Source organism: Tursiops truncatus, chromosome 14 (assembly GCF_011762595.2).
Source record: "Tursiops truncatus isolate mTurTru1 chromosome 14, mTurTru1.mat.Y, whole genome shotgun sequence".
NCBI classification, from domain to species: domain Eukaryota; kingdom Metazoa; phylum Chordata; class Mammalia; order Artiodactyla; family Delphinidae; genus Tursiops; species Tursiops truncatus.
This window is the reverse complement of record NC_047047.1, coordinates 31,076,088-31,096,793: the sequence shown is the minus strand read 5'-3', so window position 1 is coordinate 31,096,793 and position 20,706 is coordinate 31,076,088. Positions and strand designations below refer to the sequence as shown.

Sequence of the window (20,706 nt, the reverse complement as noted above, 5' to 3'; positions counted from 1 at the left end):
ACAGGAGTCCTTGGAAGAGATTAGAATCCTGGACAACCTCAGTCCAATCAGAGCACTGAGCATTCCCTCGAGATGATGATAACCTTTGCATAAAGGAATATTGATACTTGAACATCTGTGAGCTGTGAATTTAATCTGGGACATGCTAACAGGAACCCATTGGATACTCTTCCCAAGTTCTCCTCCAACCTCAAGTGACTGATCCACCTCTCCATTTCCCTACATGCACTAATTATAAGTCTGTTACATCCTCACAACCAAAGGAAAATATTGCCAATTTGAAGAACCTGAACATGTCTCCTCTTGTGGACCTGCTGAGCCACCATAGTGGTATCATACCAGGCACTTCATTTATCCTGTTATAGACTCTGGACACCTTTGTTCTACTTCAACATTCTCTGAGAATAATCATATCTCCACAGCTCAATATCAAGTTCACTTCATGGGCATATTTGGAGGACATCTCTCCATAGTGAGTGAGGCTGGCACAAAACCCTCTAATTGGAAGGTGCACCTGGAATGGATTTCTCTGGGCTAGAGAGAGAGTGAGAGAGAAGGGTAGAGTCACTTTTAAGATCTAGAAATGGTCAACATGTATTAACAGACCTGTATCTAGAATATTGAAAGAAAGGCAGAGACAACTTGGTCATTCAAGCATCTGAATCCCTCTAACTACCTTTCTGTCTTCTAAAGCATCATCTTTGTCCCAGGGGAGAAGCTTCCACTCTCTCCCCTTTTCCATAACTTTGTTTCATACTGAATTTCCTTCCTCCCTGAGAATTCCCTCACCTATCTTTAATAATGGTGTCTGTAACTTTGAAGAGTTCTATCAGGACTCTTCTGATCCCCTGCCAGACTAACTTTCTAAACTATAAACGTCTAAATACATTACCCTGTCAACCAAACTCGAAAGGACCAAAGAGGTCCCTAGAGCATGAGGATGAGAGAAGACATTCATAAACTTCCCCCAAATCCCTTTCCAGTTCAAGCCCTTTCCTATTCTTTGCCAATCCTGTCACCCACAAATGTTCTCTCCATTATGTTTTTCTTTCCTTTTTTTTAAAGATTTTTTTGATGTGGACCATTTTTAAAGTCTTTATTGATTTTGTTACAATATTGCCTCTGTTTTATGTTTTGTTTTTTTGGCCACGAGGCAAATGGGATCTTAGCTCCCTGACCAGGGATCAAACCAACATCCCCTGCACTGGAAGGCGAAGTCCCAACCACTGGACTGCCAGGGAAGTCCCTTCGTTATGTTTTTCTATCTTGTATTCCTTTCCTCTCCTAATCAGTTTCCCCTGGATTTTCTGCTTTCATCTACCCACTTAATTTCTACAGATTTTCCTCACCTTCATTTTCATAGAGCTGCAGTGAGACCAGGATGGGTTTTCAATCCTTTGGGGAGGGAAAGGGTATGAGAAAAGAAGACTTGGACAAGTTAGAGTATTTTAATCTCCCCCAAATTATTTTTTTCTGAGAGTAGTTATTAGTAGGTATTTTTTTAAAAAGAACAGTTTCCTGGTCAATTAAGCCTGGGAAATATGGTTAGACATTTTTCTCACCTAAAGATAGCCTGAAAATTTTAACATGGTAATGGGCATTTATTAGTTGACTATTATTGCATAACAAGCTACCCTCAAAATTAGAGGCTTAAAACACAAATACACATTCATTCTCTCATAATTTCTGTGGAACAGGAATCTGGGATTGACTTGGCTGAGTGGTTCTGGCTTGGAGTTTCTCATATGGTTGCAGTCAAGATGTTAACCAGGACTGCTGTCATCTGAAGGCTTGACTGGGGCTGGAGGATCCACCTCCAAGAAGGGCCACTCACATGGCGGGCAGATTGATGCTGGCTTTCAGCAGGGGATCTCAGTTTCCTACTACACGGGCTCCTCCATAGGGCTGCTTGAGCAACCTCATGACATGGCATTGGGCTCCCCAGAGAAAGTGGTCCAAGAGAGCAAGAAGGAAACTACAATATCTTTCTTTTCTTTATTGAAATATAGTTGATTTATAATGTTGTAATTGTTTTAGGTTTACAGCAAAGTCATTCATATCTATCTATCTATCATCTATCTATTCTTTCTCAGATTCTTTCCCATTATAGCTTATTACAAGATATGGAATATAGTTCCCTGTGCTATAATAGGACCTTGTTGTTTACCTATTTTGTATATAGTAGTGTGTATATGTTAATCACAAACTCCTAATTTATCCCCCCCCTGAAACACACTTTCTCCTTTGGTACCCATAATTTTGTTTTCTATGTCTGTGAGTCTGTTTCTGTTTTGTAAATAAGTTCATTTGTATTTTTTTAGATTCCACATATATATTTTAGATTCCACATATGATATTTGTCTTTCTCTGACTTACCTCATTTAGTATGATAATCTCTAAGTCTATCCATGTTGCTGCAAATGACATTATTTCATTATTTTTTATGGCTCAGTGATAGTCCATTGTACACATCTTCTTTATCCATTCATCTGTCGATGGACTTTGAGGTTGCTTCCATGTCTTGGCTATTGTAAACAGTGCTGTTATGAACACTGGGGTCATACAGCTCAATATCAGAAAAACAAACAACCCAATCAAAAAACAGGCAGAAGACCTAAATAGACATTTCTCCAAAGAAGACATACAGCTGGCCAACAGGCACATGAAAAAAATGCTCAACATCACTAACTATTAAAGAAATGCAAATCAAACCTACAATGAGGTATCACCTCACACTGGTCAGAATGGCCATGCTTAAAAAGCTTACATATAATAAATGCTGGAGAGGGTGTGGAGAAAAGGAAACCCTCCTACACTGTTGATGGGAATGTAAATTGGTGTAGCCACTATGGAGAACAGTATGGAGGTTCCTTAAAAAACTAAAAATAAAGTTACCATATGATCCAGCAATCCCACTCCTGAGCATACATCTGGAGAAAATTCTGATTCAAAAAGATAAATGCCAGTATCTTTTATGATCTAGTCTCAGAAGTTGCACACCATCATTTCCGCAGTATCTTATTAATTACACACAGATCAGTCTCATTCAGTGTGGGAGGGGAGGTGTGAATACCAGGAGATGAGGAATATTAGGGATCATTTGGAAGGCAAGCTGGTGCAATGCATTATGAATCTCCAAAACTTAGAGACTCTCAAGCAGAGGGGAAGATGAGTGTCTGGAGAAAGAATCCTGAAAAATGGAGCAAGAGTGTGTATTGAGGATTCCCAGAATGGAAGACGTATGAAGCTAAAACTGAGTTCTGGCTGGGAACGGGGGCCCAGAGCCCACTCTAAGGAGGATCCCTCACTGCAGAAACGCTCGCACAGGGCTTCCCTGCCAGTCCCAAACCTCTTGGAAGGTTCACCCTCTTGTAAGCTGTTTACTTCCTCTGTCCGAAATCAAAGATTGGGTGAAAAAAAGTCAAAGTTCACAGGCTGAAAAGAACTTATCACAGAATCTCTAAACTCTGGAGATGAAGACAATCGCTAGAGCATACTCAGCTGTTCCAGGCAGGAACAGCCTTCTGTGTGGGACTGTTTTTGCTTTCAGCCACATGACCGCATCCCAACAGTCTCTTTTATGATCTGCGCTGTGTATAGTAAGGTCACTTGGATGATTCAGATCACAAAGGCCCGTTCTTCTCTGCTCATTTGCCCAGTGTCTTGTTTGCAAAGGTCCCAGCCTGGGGTCGGAGCCATAGTGCTCGGAGTAAGTTCTCATCAAACGTTTACAGTGACCTTATTAGCGGACGTAGGACAGGAAAGGAAAGGGCAAGGATAAAAAGGCTAGCGAGTGAGAAAGAAGTAGAAATGGGGAAGAGGTAATGCAGAATGAAAGGGAAGATGCGTGAGAAAACGGAAGGAATAAGAAAACGGGCACACCCACGCTCCCTTGAACGCGGAAGAGTGCTTTGCCGTCCTTGGCCACAAGGTGGCACCCTTTGAACTTTCTTCCCGCATCAAAATAAGAAAGGGGGGTGGGTAGAGAGGAGGGAGAAAAGGCAAAGCACTCCCCCAATCAAGAACAATTTGAAAACCCACCCCATATTTAAAATCTGGGACAAAGAACCATCAGCACGGAACTGCTTCAATTGCAAAACCTCAGCGCTGCCTCCGGAGCGGCCTGCCGGCCCGAGTCAAAAACAACCCCTTTAAAAAAGCGGACTACAGCGTTGGGATTCTTGAAACCTGAAACCTAGAAACAGAATCTTAGCGGAAACCAGAAGGAAAACCTTGAACTCCTCCAGACAATTGCTTCCGGGGAGTTTCGGGAGAGCGAGGGGGAATAAAAGGCCCGAGAGGAGAGCCCCTCGGATGGCGCGCCCTTGAGGGTCCTGGCGAGTTCGAGGAGCGTGGGAAGGAGAGGACCCTACCCTCTCCCTGGGCTGCAGGTCATGGCCACCGTGGAGCAGAAAGCCCTGGGCATTGGCTTCAAGTGTCTCTCTTTGGCCACTTTTGTGCTCATCTGCGCCGGGCAAGGGGGACGCAGGGAGGAAGGGGGTCCAGCCTGCTACGGGGGATTTGACCTGTACTTCATTTTGGACAAGTAAGTGCCCTGAGTTTTCCACCCTAGTTTAAGCTGGTGATGCTTTCTCCCCGGGCTAGGCTCCTTGGCAGTGTGGCTTTGGGACAGGCACGCATCTCCAGGGACCAAGAGGGGCCGCGGGAGGCGGCGGTGCCCCCAGCGCTGCGCCTTTGTGGACGGGGCGCGCCTCCCCCTCCCTCGCCGCTGCCCGAGCCGGCGGGGCAGGCGTCGCTGCCTGTTCTCGGGACAGATTCTTTCCTGCCTTGCTTTCTCTTGACCGAAGCGCGTGAGTCTGAGGATGGGAGTGTAAGGATACTGTTGACCTACTACGTTTCCGTGAACCCTTTCCATTTGCTTTAGAAACCTTGGTGAGAAAAGCTTGCTTACGAGAGGCAGAACTTTCAGGCACGTGTAAAGTAAGAGGCGTGGGCTTTTAAAAGTCAATCGTCTCTTGTTTAAAAACTGTCCTACATATTGCTTTATCTTTGTTCCTAATGATAGAATGTAGGCTGACTGGGAAGTTAGTGAAAATACAAGGCGGATTTCTCCACCCCGGCACCATTGAGTTTGAGGCTGGGGAGTTCTTTGTCGTGGGGACGTCCTGTGCCTTGCAGGGTGTTGAGCATCCCTGGCCTCTGCCCACTAGATGCCGGTACTACCCCCCTCCAGAATCTCCCCTGCACCCCTGCCCCCCATCCCGCGCTGCCTCCACCGTCTCTCCACGGTGACAAGCAAAAATGTCTCTAGAAGTTGCCAAAAGTCCCCTGCGGGTATATTCCTCCTCCCTCTCGGCTTGAGAAACCCTGATGTAGGCGAATTCAAGTTCTTGGCGATTTGACTCGTGGGCTACCAGGGTGGTGGAGGAGCCCTGGTTTCCTTGCGAAAATGGATGAGGCTTCAGGACTGCTCAAGGGAGAGCTGAACTCTGACCAATCGCCCTTAGATTTGCCAAGCCACAGTCATTCAAGGAAGTTTCATGCTATCTACTAAAAAGCAGCTTTAACAATAAAAAGCCCCTCAGAGGAGATCCGTGCTAACACTGGTGTGCTCCCCACTGCCAGGACGGGCGCTTGCTGTTACAGTGGTGGGGAGATTAATTTCACAGACTGGAAAGTATTTGCGAGTTGGAAAAAGAGTCCTGCAAAATAAGCTGGCCAGCTAGACACCAAATGTGCTTTGCAGTTGCCCCTGGAGTTTGAATTTTTCCGTAAAGGCTGTTTTGAACTCCAGATTCTTTGGATGAAAAGGGAGATCTCTTTCTTGGAGATTTATGAGAAGGTGGATACTGAAAATATACTTCCATGCTAAGAAATGGAATGTCTTTTGTTACTTCTAGAGCCTGGGAGCACCAGCTCACAGATTCAGAGACTGTGTCTGAAAACAGTCAGTGATGCCTATCATTGTTCTTTTAAAAAAAAAGAAAAAGAAAAAGGAAAAAAAAGAAAAAGAAAAGAAAGCCAGTTCAGAAGAACATAGAGGCAGATTTGAAAAAAAGGACAGAATCACCATGTCTCTAAATGGAATAACTCCACACTGTAGAGATATCAACTCTTTCCAAATTAATTTATAAAATGAATTAAACTTTAAAATCAGAGTTCTGAAAAAACTTATTTTGGTGGTGAGAGGAATTTAGCAAAATGATTCTAGGTTTATCTTAGAGGGAAAAAAAACAGGTAATAAGAGCTAAAACATTTTGGGAAAAGAATAATGAAGAAATACTTATACCTCCAAATATTAAAATGTATTGTGAGGCAAATTAATTAAAGGACAGGATGGTAAAGGCCAAAGAATAGGTATACATAATAGAAAATCTAGAAATAGATCCAAGGACATGTACTTCCATTTAGTGGAAGTTCAAATCAGTGGAGAACGAATTCATTATTTTTAAAAATGGTTTTTGAACAAATGGTTGGTAACATGGGAAAAGAAAAAGGTTAGATTTATACTTTACCCCACACACAAAAATAAATTCCAAGAGGTTTGAAAATTTAAATGTTAAACATTTCATTTTAAAAAGGAAGTGTTGAAAGAATTAGAAGAAAATGTAGATGAGTATTACTGTAATCTTAGATTTAGAGCTTTAAAAACAGAGTAGAAACAATAAAGAAAACTACAAAAAGTTTTAAATATATTAAAATCTTACATGTCTATAAATGAAAAATGCCATAAATAAAAGATGACAAGTTACAAAAACTTTTGCAACATAAATTCACCTCTGTAGAGTAACCTTAATATATAATAAGCAGTTTTAAAAAGATCATCCCAATAGAAAACAGGCTTACTATATAAATAATTCACACAAAAAAATGAAAGTCAATAAACAAAAAAGTTCAACTTCCCTAGTAATCAAGTAAATGGAAAAATCAAACAAGATGTAATTTTTATTAAGTTGGCAGAGATTTTTAAAGAATTATAATATTCAGTATTGTCCAACTTGTGGGAGGGAGGGCCATTGTCATATCTTACTGACGAAAATATAAATTTGTTTGGTCTTTCTAGACTTGTGCTGTCCAGTAGAACTTTCTGTGTTGATGGAATGTTCTCCATCTGTGCTTTCCAGTATGGTAGCCACTAGTCCTATGTGGCTATTGACGCCTGAATTGTTCCTAGTGGGACAGAAGAAAGGAACTTTCTATTTTATTTAAGTTTAATTAATTTAAATTTAAATAGCCACATGTGGCTACTGTATTGGATAGCACAGACAAGAAGATAATTTGGCAACCTGTATCAGAGGAAAAATCCAAGATAGTCAGAAAGAGGTGCCTATGCGTATGTGCATGGCAGTGCTGTTTGTGATGATAAAGCTGAAAATTACCTAAATGTCTAACAACAGAGGATTTAATAAGACATGATACACACATGATATTGAGTACACATGTTATGCATGCTTGTAAGATATTTTTATTATTTATTTATTTATTTATTTTTTGTTGTTGGTATGCGGGCCTCCCACTGTTGTGGCCTCTCCCATTGCGGAGCACAGGCTCCGGACGCGCAGGCTCAGCGGCCATGGCTCACGGGCCCAGCCGCTCCGCGGCATGTGGGATCTTCCCGGACCGGGGCACGAACCCGCGTCCCCTGCATCGGCAGGTGGACTCTCAACCACTGCGCCATCAGGGAAGCCCTGTAAGATATTTTTAGGAGAAATACTTAATGCTCATAATATACTCTTAGGTGAAAATACAGTTATCAGACATTATACACTGTGATTCTGCCTTTCTAAAAATATAAACACGCACATGTATATGTCTCTATTTACCCAATATGTAATAGTATTTGTCTGTAGAAAGTAGGATTTTTAAATTCTTTTTTTACACTTTTCTGAATCTTCACATTTTTCTGCAAAGAACATATATTACTTTTATATTCAACCAAAATAAGTATCCTGAGTTTTTAAAATCTATTTATTTATTCATTTATTTAATTTTTGGCTGCATTGGGTCTTTGCTGCTGCATGCGGGTTTTCTCTAGTCGCTGAGAGCAGAGGCTACTCTTGGTTGCGGTGGGCAGGCTTCTCATTGCGGAGGCTTCTCTTGTTGCGGAGCGTTGGCTTCTAGGTGCACGGGCTTCAGTAGTTGTGGCACATGGGCTTCAGTAGTTGTGACTCTCAGGGCTCTAGAGCGCGGGCTCAGTAGTTGTGGCGCACGGGCTTAGTTGCTCCGCGGCATGTGGGATCTTCCTGGACCAGGGCTCGAACCCATGTCCCCTGCATTGGCAGGTGGGTTCTTAGCCACTGCACCACCAGGGAAGTCCTGTCCTGAGTTTTTAAAAACTCACTTCAAGTGTGAGGAGGCTGTCTAACCAGCCTGCTGAGCTCCAAGCCCCTCATGATGATAGAGGATGCTGCCTCTTTCATGTTTAATCCTGGAGTACATTTCTAAAGGCACCATAGGATCCTTGGCAATATGTTGGGGACCCAAAAATGTTCCAGGAAAAAAATGGTGGGGAGACCTTTACAAGTACCTACCTTTACATGGAGGTGGACTCCTCTGACTTCCTTTGGTTGTCCTATTGCTTGAAGAGAGGGACATTTTTGTGCTGAATGAGAAACTTGCTGGAGCTTGGTGTGATAAGCGTGTGTACTTCCAGCTTGCCATCTCGAGTCAGGCTAATTTATGGGATTGTGGAGCCCAGAGCTGGGGGATGGACCAAAAGGCAGTGATAGCAAACAGTCCCCTGGCTGGTCCCTAAAGACATGGTCTTCTGTCCTAGAAGGAATCTCCCCAAACAGTGCTGTCCAGCACCCAACAGTCGCAGCGTGCAAAGGGAAAGAATTCTGATGCGTTTTTTTCCTTGGGCTTCTAAGATCCTCTGGCCGTCAACACACTGTCTACAGGCTGAAACCAACGGCTCAGAAGGCACTGAATTCACCATTCTTCTCCCAACCCCTCAACTCCCTTTTTTCCCAGCGAATGGTTCTCTTCTTTTCTGTGACATTAAATCTCAGCTTATTTCAGCTTTAAGCAGGATGTGTCTCTGGCCTGGAAGAAACCCAGATTATACATTTAATGGAACGTCATGTTTTCTCAACCAGAAGCAAAGACTTCATAATGATAACCTAGACTACCACAGCAACACAATAGGGCATTATTAGTGGCTTTGGCGACGGGGCTGGCGGACTGGGCTTCACAAGGCTTTATATGATGGAATTTCATGTTCATTCGAGCATGCTTTTCTGGTTACAGTCAGGAAAAGTAGACTGCTGGGAATTCAATCAGGGATTTGAAAAGTCAGATTTAGAAGGGCTCTGTCCAGAGGAAAACAGTCAAGGAGCAGCTGGCCTTCTTAAGTCTTCCGGGGGTCCTCTAAGATTAATGCACCCAGTTGACCAACCGCCAGACATGAATGTACCTTTCCCGTCTTGCAAGGCTCTTCTGTTATTACACTAGATATTTATGTATCACACATCGGTCTATTTTATGGAGAGCTATTAGTCACCTAAATGGAAAAAGTAGATTCTCCATCGTGAGTCTGGGGAAGTGCTGGCTGTATTCATGTGTGCCCTACAGACTTCAAAAATAGCATGGTGGGATGGGGCAGGAGTGGAGGAGATGGTGTGCTGGAGGATGGCAGTAAGCCCTGAAGAGTTGATTTCTAGGACTTCCCAAAGCCACAGCCTGTCACCCAATAAATCCTTCCATCTGCAGAGGCCCTCTACAGGCTCACCGTGTGTTGCTGCCCCATTAGACCCCCCAGCTCCTTCCTCCATGACTTCCTTTTTGTTCAAGACCAATTTTCTCCTTCTCTTTTCCCCATACAAGGGGACCCTGTCTTGCCATTCACCCAGATCCACAATTGGATGGTCACGTGTGGTGATGATCTGTAGGGCCATTCCTATGTGTTATACTCCAGGGACATGGTCATTAAACAGATTTTTATAACGTTAGACTGGGAACCTCACCACCTTCTGGGTTCCCAAATATTAACTTTCAAAAGAAATCTTTAGAGTCGAAACTAAAGTCTCCCAGCACTTACGCCATCTCACAAATGTCCCAAAGACAACCTTGCTTGGTCGCTAGGGCAAGTGCTACTGTCTCTAATTCACAGATGAGAAAACTGTTTAGTCTTTGTCAACCCACCGGATTAAGTGACCTGCGGAAGGACCTAGGATTAGATAATGACAGAGCTGGGACGATGTCTGCCGCTGACTCTCAGCCCAGCTCTTTCCACTCATCACTGCCCTGGGCAGTTGGGTCATAATGAGAAACACATGGCAATACTCCTGGGTAGATTCCAGGAATTAAAACCCCCTGCATCAGAGTTTCAGGAAATGATGGTATATTAGGCGGTCAAGGTTACTTAATTGAGGAGCTACTGCTCTGCTGTTAAATCGGCTGTAGTTGATTGAAAGTATCAGGGACTCCGACCCTATGCAGCCCACAGAGATGCTTCAGAGGTCTGGGGCTTAACTGATGGATAGGACTCTGAGGACATCTGATTATAATGCACTGAAAGATCCAATGAATTAATAATTTGTTCAAATTGAGTCTGACGGAAAAGGGAAATTCATCTCTGTAGATGTGTTAAAACACAAAGACGTAGCTTTTTTCAGAAATGCTTTGGAAGAGGTCTTCCAGTAACAAAAATGCAAACTTGACTCTCAGTAAGGAAAACAGAGTCCATTAGAAGGTACCTTGAAAATGCTACAATAATAATTCTAAGAGGCAACAGGGAAAAAAAGTTTTTCAGGAGCCAGGAATGTCTTTTTTTTTTTTTTTTTTTTGTATTGAGATGAACTCTATGGCTGATTTTCAGGTGTTCCTCCGACTAAGTTCCAGATTTGGAGAGGACTAATCAGGTCAGGTAATAGTTAGTAGAACTGCCTGCAAATTGGAAGGTTTGGCTTATGGTTCAAAATAAAAATAAATAAGACAAAACTCTTTTTTTTTGTTTTGTGTTTCTGTCTGAGTCAGCCAAGTAATTCTAGTTTCCTTAGCTGTGGAGACCTGGTAAGTGTTAAGCTGAGAATAGAATCCTGGAGTGCTGGAGGAAGGCACCTGTCCTAAAATAACCTGCCACTATCTTCAATGCTGAAGGACTCCCAGTGGTCCAGGAACAAACTCTGCCACCCCTTAGCGAGACTTGGCTGTCACATAAGTGCAAATAAGATTTGCTTTATGCTAATTTAGAACGTGTGTCTAATTTTTGATGTGTGGCCAAGAGCCTAGATTTCACCTCTCCCAGTGATTACTGGGCAACAAAAGACAAAGTGGGTACTTGGATATTTCCTAACATGTTTCCCAGACATGCCAGGTTTGTACTGAAAATAGTAACTAGATTTCTTCCATTTGGAAGAGCTGAGTCTTTCATTCATTTGGCGTAAATATGTTCTCAATTCCGGTCACAAGTGTGTGCTCCATTAAAAGCATAGATGACAATGCCTATTGCAAACAATGTCCTATTCTGGGTGCTGTAAGGAATGGAAGAGAAGCAGGAAGCCATCCCAGACTATTTGCTTTTTACGTAGAAAGACATTAGAAGGACTCCAGGCAGTCGAAGCTAAAGGCTCCAGTGAGGATTTGGGACAGGGGGGCAGGTAAAGTCAATTTTAGATCAATAAGGAGAAGAAATAATAAGGTTTTCTGAGCCCTTGCCATGCACTGCATAAGCACTTTGCCTGTATGATCCCAGTTAGTTATCTCCTTCGCAACCACGTAAGGCCAGCACAGTCATGATCACCGTTTGACACATGAGGAAACAGGTTTAACGAGGTTAGCCAATGTCAGTGTAAGTGGTGAACTCAGCTTCAAACCCAGGCCTCTCTGACTCATGATCTATGCGCAAGATGAAAAGAATCTAAACATGTAAGAGAACGTTGAATCAATCAGGGTAGGTTAGGTTATGCCGTGGTAACAAACAATTCCCCAACTGTCAGTGACACAAAACGACAAAGGTATAAACCTTTGTAATCTCTGCCTCTGCTCCACGTCTGGTGAGGGTCAACAGGGGCTCTGCTCAGGGTAGTTATCTGAGGGCTAGGCTGGTAGAGATTCCTTAACACCAGCTTCCACCATCACGGCTGCAAAGGAAGGAAACGCTGGAGAGTCTCCAGCTGGAGCACTGCCAATAAATTAATAGCTTGTTCAGATTGGATCTGATGGAAAAGGGAAATTCAACTCTGCAGAGTTGTGCAATGACATGTATCCTTCCACTCACAAGCCATCAGTCAGAACTGGTCACGTGGCTTCACCCTAAAGAGGGTGAAAAAACATCATCCTGGGACTTCCCTGGTGGCGCAGTGGTAAAGAGTCCGCCTGCCAATGCAGGGGACACTGGTTCAATCCCTGGTCCAGCAATATCCCACATGCCGCAGAGCAACTAAGTCCATGTGCCACAACTAATGAGCCTGCGCTCTAGAGCCCACGAGCCACAACTACTGAAGCCCGCCTGCCTAGAGCCTGTGCTCCGCAACGAGAGAAGCCACCGCGATGAGAAGCCTGCGCACCGCAACGAAGAGTAGCCCCCGCTCACCGCAACTAGAGAAAGCCCGTGTGTGGCAACGAAGACCCAACACAGCCAAAAATAAATTAATTAATTAAAAAAAAAAGTCATCCTCCTGTGTATCTAAAAGGAGAGGAAAGCCAGATATGGGTGGGCATTAAGCCTCTACTACAAACCTTTAATTACACACTGCTTTTGCCTGAGTAAGCAAGAAAGGAGTAGTCCCTGGGAGAGGATAAAGAGGTAAGACTTCTGGTACAGAGTCAGTGTTGAGCCATGTTTTAGATGGATTCATCAACCTGGAATTATGATCAGACATGACAGCTCAAATGCACCCATGAGGCAGCGATGGCCCCTTGCTTTTTTCCTCCCTTTCCCATTGCTCCCATTCTTTAGATGAAACATTCAGTGCCGTGGGCAGGGGATTAAATTAGATTAAATGGAAACAGAAATGAAGATGAGACATGCTTCCTTGATAGCTAAGTACTACACAAATATATTTGAAAGCTAAGAATCCCTTTGCCCGTAGTTTGTGGACTGTGAGGGAATTTGAAAGACGGTGAGGGGAGAGCAGCCCCTGGAAGACAGCGGCAGCCAGGCCGAGAGGATGCTGTTCATTGCAGAGGCTAATTCAGACCTTGAATCAAGAGTATCTGGGTTCCAGCCAAACGCCTTTCTCAGTAGGGGTGTCAATTGCCATTTTCAGTGGGACAGTTTTTCACCGTGAGGGACTGTAGGATGCTTAGCATTTCTGATCCTTCTTTTGTAAATGCCACTAGTCTTCCTAGTTGTTGTGATATCCAAGAAACAAAAGCCTCTACATTTATCTCTAAATGCCTTCCTGTGAGATGGTACCATCCTGGTTGAGAACCCCTGACTGAAAGAAAGCAGAGTAGATCAAGGCATGCCAGCGAAGCCAATTCCAAGCATGGTAGGACTACATCTGAGCAGGAAGAACATTTGTCTGGAGGAAGAACGAGGGAGTCTTCAATGATAAGAGGGCCAGTGAGAACTGCGGACCTTGGAAATGAATGTGCTAAACCAGTGGCTCTCAACCAGGGGCCAGATCAGATCCTCAGGGGCCTGGGGCAGGCGTGTATATTTTGGAAAAGCTTCCCAGGTGATGGTGATGTGCGTCTGTCCCTCCCACAATAAATCATGAAAGTGAACAGGAAGACAAGAAAAGCTGTCCCATAATGATGGCCTTGTTCCTCTCTCATGAGGATGTAGCTGAGGCAGTAGATGCCTGAGAACTGGATGCCAAGCAGAGTTCTTATTTTAGATGGTGGTAGGGGAAGCCCAACCTGGTATGGAGAGGAAGAGCCAAGGTCACAGATAGGCCATGCTTTGCCCTCTTTTGTTGGCAGGTCCTGCCGTGCGTGCAAACACATGAAGGCCATGGTGTTTGCTAGGACAGTCCTTTGTTTCCTTTCTTTCAAGACTCCTGGCATGAAATGTGACCCAGTGCCTCATGGGAATGAACTGAGCTCAAGCACAGGGGGTAAGAGAGCTGACTTTGGAATCAGGCATCTCTGGCTTCAGATACCAGCTCAACCTTTCACCAAGCTGTACAACCTTGAGCAAATTATTTAGCCTTTCCGAACCTCAGTCTTCTCATTAATGAAACAGGCATTAAAATTTCTGCCTTGCAGAAGTGTCCTAAAGATTAAATAATATTAGATTAAAAGCTTTAATGAAGCTTTTGGTATGTGAGTGCCCCAGATGATGATGATGATGGTGGTTGTGGTGGTGACCGTAGTGGTGGTGGTGATGGTAGCGGTGATGGTGATGGTGATGGTGTTATTGATGGTGGCAGTGATGACTACGATAGTAGAGCTGATGGTGATGGTGGTGGTATTGATGGTGTGCTAGTAGTGGTGATGGTGATGGTGGTGGTGATGGTGTTATTGATGGTGGTGGTGATGACTATGATAGTAGAGCTGATGGTGATGGTAGTGGTATTGATGGTGTGATGGTAGTGGTGATGGTGATGGTGAAGGTGGTGATATTGATGGTGGTGGTGATGGTGGCAGTGATGACTATGATGGTAGTGCAGATGGTGATGGTGGTGGTATTGATGGTGTGGTGGTGGTGGTGGTGGTAATGGTGGTAACTACCCCTAGGGAAAAAGGATGTTGTCCTCTAACAAAAGACACCTCCTTAGGTTATAAGCAGGACTGCCTGGCTAGGGTAAGGAATACATCAATTCAATTCAGTATTTATCAAACTTTGCTAAATTTATCTTATTACAAAATGCCTATGACATGTCCCTGGCTCTCAAGGATTTCACAGTCTAGTAGAAGAAGCAAAGGGCTAGGAAAACAGACTTGGTGAAATAATGAATTTAGGTTGAGATAAGAGAGGCTTAGGAGACTTCCTAGAGAAGGTAACTTTGGATCCAGACCTTGAATGTTGAGCAGGATTTTGACAGGTGACAAAGTAAAAAAAAAAAAAATTGATGACAAAGGGGCCATACAAGAAAGCAAAGTGACACATCCTCTTTGTGATGTAAACATGACAGAGAGAGGGACAGGAAAAGAATCTGGAAAGAGTGGGTTTTTTCATATCAGCAGTAGGTTATGAGATTATGTCAGAGGACTGGGGATAAAAGAACAAAAGAAATTGAGTACCTTTGTAGGGTGGAGCCTCAGGACTTGATGAACCGTTGGCTGTGAGTGAATGGGAGAGGAAAGAGTTGCGAGGGGAAGGAGTAGGTTTCAGAAGGAAAAAGGAGTTTGGTGTGGACGAATTGAGTCTGAACATGTGGGACATTTGGGTGAAGGTGTCGAGTAGGCAGTTGGATTTATACCCTGGGAACTGAAAATAAAGACTTGAGTGTTGTTAGCCCAAGGGTGGTAGTTGAAAATATGGAGGGATAATAAATAATATGGAGATAATATCAAGATAACATCAGGATTTAAAAATGTCAAGAAGAGGTGGAGTTTAATGAAGAAAATGGCCAGGGTCCAATCTAGAGGAATTGCCAACAGGAGTGTCTGGGCCAAAGAAGAAACTCCACTAACCAGAGCCGAGAGAAGTTACCAGACAGTCGGAGGAGAAACAGCAAAGAACTCTTACCACTGGGGCAAGGAGAGAGAGAATTTCAGTGGAGGGTGACCAACTAGATGTTTTTCCCCTAAAATCCATCTCTATTCCTAGTCTTGGTAAACAGCATCACCATAAATCCAGCCACATAAGTCAAAGATCTGAGAGTCTTTCTTATACTCTAAGGCCTGACAATATCTGCTCCCACATCTCTGCCATTACCTTAGTTCAGGCCATTTGCTACCCAGTTCGCTGAAATGTTCTCTACATTGGTCTCTTTACCTCCTTTTTTTTTTTTTTTTTTTTACCTTTCCCCCTACCCTATACTCTCGACACTGGTACCAAATTGATCTTTTTAGAACACAGATTTTAATCTTGACATCATCTCCCCCAACCCTTCAACCTCTAAACACTTCCAAAGTTCTTTCAGTATAAAATGTATACTCCTTAGCGAGGTATCCAAGAGCCTATTGTTCCGGCCACTATGTTTCCCTTAGCTTCATCTCCTACCACACCCCACACCCTTGCAATGTCCAGCAAAACGTGCTGTGCAGTTCCCTGAACTAACCCATGCTCTTTCTTGCCTTTAGCTGTAATGCCCTTTAACACCATTTCCATCTTTATATGGGCGATGCCCTCTTATCCTTTGAGATGGTGACCGGCACTTGGTCCCCTCCCCTCACTAGCTGTGGGCTCCCTGTGGTACAAAATATTGAGAACGGTCATCTCTTTACATCTCATCTTTATTCAAAATCCATTCCTTGTTCAGGATCCCTCAACCCCATAACAACGCATATCACATGATAAGCAGCAGAGAGGTCCATTATCAAAAGATGGAGAAGAAAACCCTTAAGTGTGTGTCCTCTGAGGTCTCATTCAAGGGCCTTATCTTCTTTTCCTCAAACCCTGCTGCCCAACCATATACAGTTCATTCCTGTAGGAACCACCTAGAACAGGGCCTTCCCAATACCTTTTGGCAAAAGATTATGTTCAGAAGTATAGTCATCATTCCTTACATAAAAGATAATGCAAATACCAGGTTTATGGAAATTATATAACAAAGAAGAGAAAAATGAATTATCCTAACTGTAACTATACGCCAGTCACAATAATAAGCAATATAAGGTAAAAGGAAATACAAGATACCATTGGACAGCCATAATCTAACCATAAATAAATGAATGACCCAGTACATTCCTGGATTGTGCTTGTCCCAATATAATTATTATTTTTTAAGATTTATTTTTTATTTATTTATTTTTGGCTACATCGGGTCTTAGTTGCGGCACACGGGATCTTCGTTGAGGCATGTGGGATCTTTCGTTGTGGCGCGTAGGCTTCTCTCCAGTTGTGGCACGCAGGCTCCAGGGCGCATGGTCTCTGTAGTTTGTGGCACGCGGACTCTCTAGTTGTGGCCCACGAGCTCTGTAGTTGTGGTGCACAGGCTTAGTTGCTCCATGGCATGTGGGATCTTAGTTCCCTGACCAGGGATTGAACCCAGTCCCCTGCATTGGAAGGTGTATTCTTTACCACTGGACCACAAGGGAAGTCCCCCAATGTAATTATTAGTGGCTTCCTAGTTTACTCTTGAAAGTGTTTCAGTTTGGATTTTAAATTATATGGTCATCCTGATTATTAACTGTCATAAAAGACACTATCAAAGGAACAAGAGGAGAGGGTTGAAAGCCAAATGGGTGAATACCCTTGTACACCTTATCCCATTAAAATGGGCAACCAGTTGGGGACTCCTGATTCCATTCAGGTACCCCGATTTTAAGCTGTCCCTGGCATTCCCCACTCCCAAATTTCCATAACAGTTTGTGGAACTTCTCCAGTACTTCTCCCTAACGAAACATTTAACGCTATGAATTGGAATTGTGTCTTTCCTGACTCGTCCATGGGGAGGCAGTGTTGCTCATGTGTTAAGAGCACAGGTTTAAACACCAGGAAAGAGTCGTAGGAGAGTAATGTTTAGACTAAGAGCATAGACTCTAGGGTTAGAATTTGAATCCCAACCCTACCACTTACTAGCTATGTGTCCTTAAGCAAGTCACTTAATCTCTTTGTGAACTCAGTTTCCTCACCTGTGACAAGGGAGCTAATAGTATTATCACATAGGGTTGTTGTTCTCAGAGCTGAGTCCTATGCACACGTAAGAAGGGCTCATTAAGTGCTAGCTATTATTATTAAATGGCAATGAATGTAAAGTGCTCAGCCCAATGCCTGCTGCTTAGTAAGTACTCAATACATGTTGTGGTGTAATTACTAATCTTTATCGATCCTAAAGGACCTACCAGGCATTAAAAACCATTTTGCTGAATCAATACATATTCTCTGTTGTATTTATGCGTACTACAAATACACCCAGCAAGAAAGAACTGAGAAAGGGCCTATGCTTTAGCAGAAATAAAGGCACTGGTGACTTTTGGAAGTGCTGTTTCAGGGCACCATAAATGCAGACATTAAGATTTAATGAGCTGCAGGGCTTACTCTGAGATGAGAAAGGAAAGAAAGTTTGTTGATGACTTCTGAGAAAGAAGCTGGGCATGGACAGTTAGCTTCTCACTGCCTCTACCAACATCATCTAAAACCGCCCCATCTCCCAAAAGAGAAAGTCTTAAGGAGGCATCTGGGGTAAGCCTGCATCAGGTCCAACCACTGAGGACAGCAACACTGACATGCAATACACTTGTAAGAAATTACACTAGAAACCAAGCAGATGGGTTGAGTTTGAAGGAGGTCAGCTGGGGTCTACTTTCAACTCTGTTGCCAAGTTAAAAAAGAAGAATGTAGAAGAATATTATGGAGGAACCCCAAGAACAATCCCCAATCTGGAAGTGAGTTTGAAGTCAAGAGTGGGACATAAGGGGGAGGAGAGGCATCTCCGTAGAGCCCTGCTGCCCTTGTGCATCGGCATCACACAGAGGCAGCTGTGCTGGACAGTCGAAGGGGAAACCAAGCCACTAAAGAGAGAGTGCGTGAACACCAGGCATCTTCGTGACAGTGATTCTGTCCAACATTGCTGAATCCTCCCCGTAGATCTGGGCTTCCAGGGAAATGGCAGAATTCTGTCTTTGATTATGTGGATGCAGCAGGGATCAGGAATGAGCACAGTGTGGAGTAGACACCAGGCCAAAAAACCCGACATATGGCAAGCTGGAATTGGCGTAACCGTGTCCAAAACAAACCCACAAACCTTGCAAGGATTAGGTTCCTTTGTGAGAAGTGATGAGGAGTTATTCCATTCCCTGCTCTCCCCTAATTGATGAAACAATAACGTAAGCTTACTTTAGCCTTTAAGATCAACTCCCTTCCCCAAGATTAAGTTCTTAGAGAAGTTTATAAGTGCGAAGACAATGCCGTATATACATATATATATACACACACATGTAGTATTGGGGAAGCAGATAGGAGACCCAGTTACACCTTCCCATATTGAAAGATGAAAATAGGGCCTACAAGATTTTATCAACTGAAAATAAGTGGTGAAAACAAAATTCCTGAGGTAGAAGAACATGTTTATGGAAAGAATTTTCAACAGCAAAAGAGGTCAGTTTTACTACCATATGTGTTATGATTTTGGTGAAGTTAAATAATAAATTTGTGAAACAGGTGATAAAATATGAAAAGAGAAGAAAAGGGATCTAGAACAGTTAAAGATATATAAAATATACGGGAAAGTGTAGTTATAAAGTCACCTCAGAAGCAGTAAAGAGCAGAACTGACAATGAAGAAAATAAAGGATGAAGGCGTGTTTGAGAAATCCTCATACTTTGAATAGGAAATGAGTTATATAAAAGTGATGAGAGAGAAGATGATAAATAATGAATGACAAAAATAGATATCCAGGGCTTCCCTGGTGGCGCAGTGGTTGAGAGCCCGCCTGCCGATGCAGGGGACACGGGTTCGCGCCCCGGTCCGGGAAGATCCCACGTGCCGCAGAGCGGCTGGGCCCGTGAGCCATGGCCGCTGAGCCTGCGCGTCCGGAGCCTGTGCTCCGCAGTGGGAGAGGCCACAACAGTGAGAGGCCCGCGTACCGCAAATAATAAATACATTAATTAATTTTAAAAAATAAAAAAATAAAAATAGATATCCAATATATCAGATAATTTGGGTTGCTAAAATATAGTCCAGAAGAAACATTCAGAGATTTGATTGAAGAGAACTTTCCTGATTAAAAAACAAAAGCCTGAAAATGTAGACTGAATAAGCTTATCAAGTAATAATCAAAATTAATTAAAAGAGATGAATACTTAAACATTTCCTGGTGAAAATTTTTAATTTCAAACACAAAAGAAGAATTTTATGAATGGGAGAAGAAACAGGTTACCTACAAAGGTTCTGCAACATTAAATGGTGCAGAACTTTGATGGATAAAGTTATGATCTAAAGTGTGACACCTGTCAATATGTCACTTACATGTGAAGAAAATAGAAAGACGTTTTCAAATACATATGGATTCTTCTAAAAAGGGGAGTAGGGATAATTTTCTTCAAGAAATTACCCAATGAGTGAATCAAGGCTTAAAAAAAGCTTTAAAATAGAATAGTGAAAGCTGCGATGACCATCAAAGCCATTTAAACAAATATATGTCTCGTTAGTATTTTCAGTAAATTTTGAGATATTACATCAACAAATAAGAGCAGTCTGTCATGAGAAAGGAACAGCTGAAAATAAGAAACTTTTGGAGAGAAAATATGCTGTTTCTGAATATTCAAGTTCATTGGAAACAATGACCACCACACTGAATATTGCAGAAGTAAATTCAGCTCATCAGAAGACAGTTTAAGAAACTTTGTCCAGAACTCCAGCAGAAAGAATACAGAGATTAAAATTATGAGACAACAGATAAGTAATACAAAGGCTAGGAACATATATACATATATGTATATAGGCTAGGAACATATATATAAATATAAATTCTAGGAAAAGAGAACATAAGAGATGCAATAATAAAAGTTCATTTTCCTGAGCTGAAGAAAGAGTGAAGTCTTCAGATCTAGAGGACTTAACCAAATACTCAGCCTAATTAATATGTTTAAAGGATCCAAATGTACACAGTCTTAAATAAAAATTTAAAATATAAGAGTACACAGAAATGTCTACATTCTTCCAAAGAGGAAAATAATAGGCATCCCATCTCCCACAAAATAAAAAACCAAAACTCAGAGTGGCATTAGACTTTTTTTTTTTTT

General features: G+C 42.7%; 1 protein-coding gene across 7 annotated transcripts in view; it reads left to right on the top strand.

The window, feature by feature from the left end:
- The first annotated feature begins 4,047 nt into the window (after nucleotides 1-4,047).
- Nucleotides 4,048-20,706, top strand: part of ANTXR1 (ANTXR cell adhesion molecule 1) — a 266,303-nt gene continuing 249,644 nt past the window's right edge. For 3 of the 7 annotated variants that reach the window (XM_073791293.1, XM_033838374.2, XM_073791292.1), the window contains exon 1: nucleotides 4,052-4,546. In XM_073791293.1, the coding sequence (XP_073647394.1) occupies nucleotides 4,395-4,546 (152 nt within the window). In that variant the 5' untranslated portion in view covers nucleotides 4,052-4,394. Of the gene's footprint in view, nucleotides 4,547-20,706 lie in introns of all 7 variants that reach the window. The other 4 variants (XM_033838373.2, XM_033838376.2, XM_073791294.1 and 1 more) reach the window with 2 other exon arrangements.